Source organism: Hippichthys cyanospilos, chromosome 7, assembly GCF_059441005.1.
Source record: "Hippichthys cyanospilos isolate Australia breed blue-spotted pipefish chromosome 7, RoL_Hcya_1.0, whole genome shotgun sequence".
Taxonomy (NCBI): domain Eukaryota; kingdom Metazoa; phylum Chordata; class Actinopteri; order Syngnathiformes; family Syngnathidae; genus Hippichthys; species Hippichthys cyanospilos.
The window spans coordinates 8,806,633-8,809,811 of record NC_142375.1 but is presented as its reverse complement, the minus strand read 5'-3'; the positions used below and the strand labels follow the sequence as shown (position 1 = coordinate 8,809,811).

At 46.4% G+C, this 3,179-nt stretch overlaps 1 protein-coding gene across 1 annotated transcript; it reads left to right on the top strand.

The window, feature by feature from the left end:
- The first annotated feature begins 270 nt into the window (after positions 1–270).
- Positions 271–1,983, top strand: lbx1b (ladybird homeobox 1b). The gene is made up of 2 exons (XM_088420047.1): positions 271–794; positions 1,496–1,983. The coding sequence occupies exons 1-2, from the start codon at positions 470–472 to the stop codon at positions 1,981–1,983; spliced, it is 813 nt and encodes a 270-aa protein (XP_088276173.1). The 5' UTR covers positions 271–469.
- The last annotated feature ends 1,196 nt before the right edge of the window (positions 1,984–3,179 follow it).

Below are 3,179 nucleotides of genomic sequence, written 5' to 3'. Positions count from 1 at the left end.
TCTCGTAAGTCACCACACGACTAAATTAGACCAAAGATGATATGAGTACAACGCATGATAATTCCGCCGGGCTCCTCCTCCTTCCAACCATGCATCCTAATTAATGGGACCCCCGCACACCACCGCCCCCTCCCAGTCGCAAAAACCTCCGCGCTGGACTGCAACATAGTCAAAGAGTGAAAGGGAAGAGGGCGAAAGTGCCACTGGAAATAATTGATTAGCTACCAGTCAATGATAACTTGTTAGCAATCGTCAAGTGCTCGGAGCTCGCCATTTTCAGGGAGGCTTCTCGCTGCACCACACTTCCGGAGGAGCACTTTGAAGGCATCCCATTTTGGAATAAGATTGTCCACCTCCAGTCTTCCTCTGTTATGTGACTTTTGCACCCTTCTCGCGCCTGCATAGCCTCACTCGTTTGAAGAGTTCATTTCCCCCAGCCGGCCCGACCGAGTCCGACTCACCCCCAGTGATGACATCCAAAGAAGTGGCCAAATGTGATGCGGGGGAAAACAGGAGGCGAAGCCCACTGGACCACTTGCCGCCCCCCGCCAACTCCAACAAGCCGCTGACCCCCTTCAGCATCGAGGACATCCTCAACAAGCCGTCGGTGAAGCGAAGCTACACCATTTGCGGCACGGCGCATCTCATCTCGTCCAGCGAGAAACACCGCGCCTCAAGCCTGCCTCTGGCCGGCCGGGCTCTGCTCACACAAACGTCGCCGCTGTGCGCTCTGGAAGAGCTGGCCAGCAAGACCTTCAAGGGGCTGGAAGTCAGCGTGCTACAGGCGGCCGAAGGTATACGTGCGTCCAAGATATTCTCCATTTTAAAAATTATCAGCACTTTTTAAACCTCCGAAAAAACGGCAAGTTTATTCATTAGCATTGCATCGTGGGAAAAAAAAGCAAGCAAATTAAAAAAAATGGTCAGCACTTTGTAATAATAGTAATAAACTAAAATCAGAATAACACCAACCATGTGGACTGGCCAATATTGGAAAAATATCAAATTCACTCAAATGTGACTTGGACACCTGCAAATGTATCAGTCGTGGACAATAAATGCAATTTCAGCTCCTTTTTGCAGTCGTCCTATTTTTATTCTGTTTTAATGTTTATTTTTGTGGGGCTGTGCCCACCACCCGCCTCCAAATTCTACAAATCTGGATTGTTACGGTAATCTACTTACATTTCGAAAGATTTAATACACCTGTCTTAACATCAGCTGCATCTGCACCACTAATAAGATGCAAGAGAGTGGAGAACGACCCTGTTTTGATTAATGATTAAGGAGACAACATGTGAGTGAACGTATACACTCCAGTTTGGTATGAAAATAAAATCAACCCCAATATTTGTTAAAAACAAAAAGAAGTAATTGATTGTGTTGGGCAAGTGGTTATGATGTTGCACGTGCACTTTAGTGCCTGCGGTGATCAACATCTCCACCATTTTCTTATTAAGGATATATTTTTAACGTCGTCGTCTTTCCTCTCTAGGCCGTGACGGCATGACCCTCTTCGGCCAGAGGACCACCCCGAAGAAGCGGAGAAAGTCCCGCACGGCTTTCACTAACCATCAAATCTACGAGCTGGAGAAGCGCTTCCTGTACCAGAAGTACTTGTCCCCGGCAGACCGGGACCAGATCGCGCAGCAGCTGGGCCTGACCAACGCGCAGGTCATCACGTGGTTCCAGAATCGCAGGGCCAAGCTAAAGCGGGACCTGGAGGAGATGAAGGCAGACGTGGAGTCGGCCAAGGCGATTGGTCAGGTCCCCTTGGACAAGCTGGCCAAGCTGGCCGACCTGGAGAAATGCGCCAATGGCACGCTGGGCCATCCACGAGTCGAGTCCCCGACGCGGGGGGGCCAGCATGAGCACGATCTCGGCCAGAAACTGACGAGATCCCCGCTGTCCCCTTTCTCAGACCACACAACGAGCAAAGAATGCTCAGAGGACGAGGACGTCGAGATTGACGTGGATGACTGAGCCAAAAGAAAATTTAAAAACAAACGATGGACACAAGGCATCGTCGAGGACTCACTTGTATAACCTACTGCTTAAATTGTGTACCACTTTTCCGAACATGTACCAAAATGTATTATACTTTTGTATGGGCACACATAAGCATGGAGACACAAAAAGAAATATGCAGTGGTAATTCACGATCGTGTAACAAACAATTTTTTCAATCAAAGCAATATGGTCAAAAATGACACGTGTAACTTATTATTCTAACTGTTATTGTTGTTTCTTTTTTTAAACACCCAACACGCGCGCGCGTTCACACACACACTCACAGAACACACACACACACACACACACACACACAGACACACACTCATGTCCGTTTCCATAATTTCACTTAAGGTCTCACCCAATTGTTTTGCATGCAAATGCATGATTTGATTTGTGATTACTATTCTATTTATTTTACCGTCGGCAATTTTTTTGTTTGTTTTTTAACGTTTTGTGTTTGGCGAGCCAGCGCAGGTTCCTCTACTCTTCTCATTTTTTGCTGAAGTGCATGAAAATTGGAACGGTTTTCCCCCTACAATGGTGCATTTTATTTGATGGTGAGAAACTTTTTATTGCGGTGATTTTAAGGCATTTTTTTTTAGATTACTTTGTTTGGATACCGTTTGTTATGATTTGAACACCTGTAAGTGCCTTTCTAAAAATCAGGAATTGAAAACCAATTAATGCACAGACTGCAATGTATATAGGCAACAGTGGGAATAAAAATGGCTTTTTTTCTGGATATTTCCTTTATGAAACATTTTCATTCTTTCGAATGCAAAGCCGCCGCCCGGGCGTGTAAAGCCATCAAACGCGTCTATTTAAACGTATTATACCGCACTATATAATCCCTTTGTGTCCTTTTCTACGAGGATGCTCTAAACATATTGTGGCCCGGAATCTCCCATGTCCTTTCACGTCTTAAATGCGTATCGTGGCTTCTTGACCCGCAGACGTGTTACTCCATTCGGGCCAAAAATTTATGTGAGAAACACAAATCTGGCCCCGGCAAATAAAGACTAGGATGCCACGAAAACACAAAGTTTTGGCCCACTTTCGGTCGGCCTTTAGGGGGCTTTTTTTGTTCTGCGGGTCCGGCCCGTAATTTTGAGCGCAAAGCATGAAAAGTGGGGACAAATGAGCAGCGTTCCCCCGATGGGCCGAGC

Coding starts and splice junctions, on each gene's coding strand:
- lbx1b (XM_088420047.1), top strand. CDS start 470: ATGACATCCAAAGAAGTGGCCAAATGTGATGCGGGGGAAAACAGGAGG. Junction 795..1,495: donor CGTGCTACAGGCGGCCGAAG/GTATACGTGCGT, acceptor TTTCCTCTCTAG/GCCGTGACGGCATGACCCTC.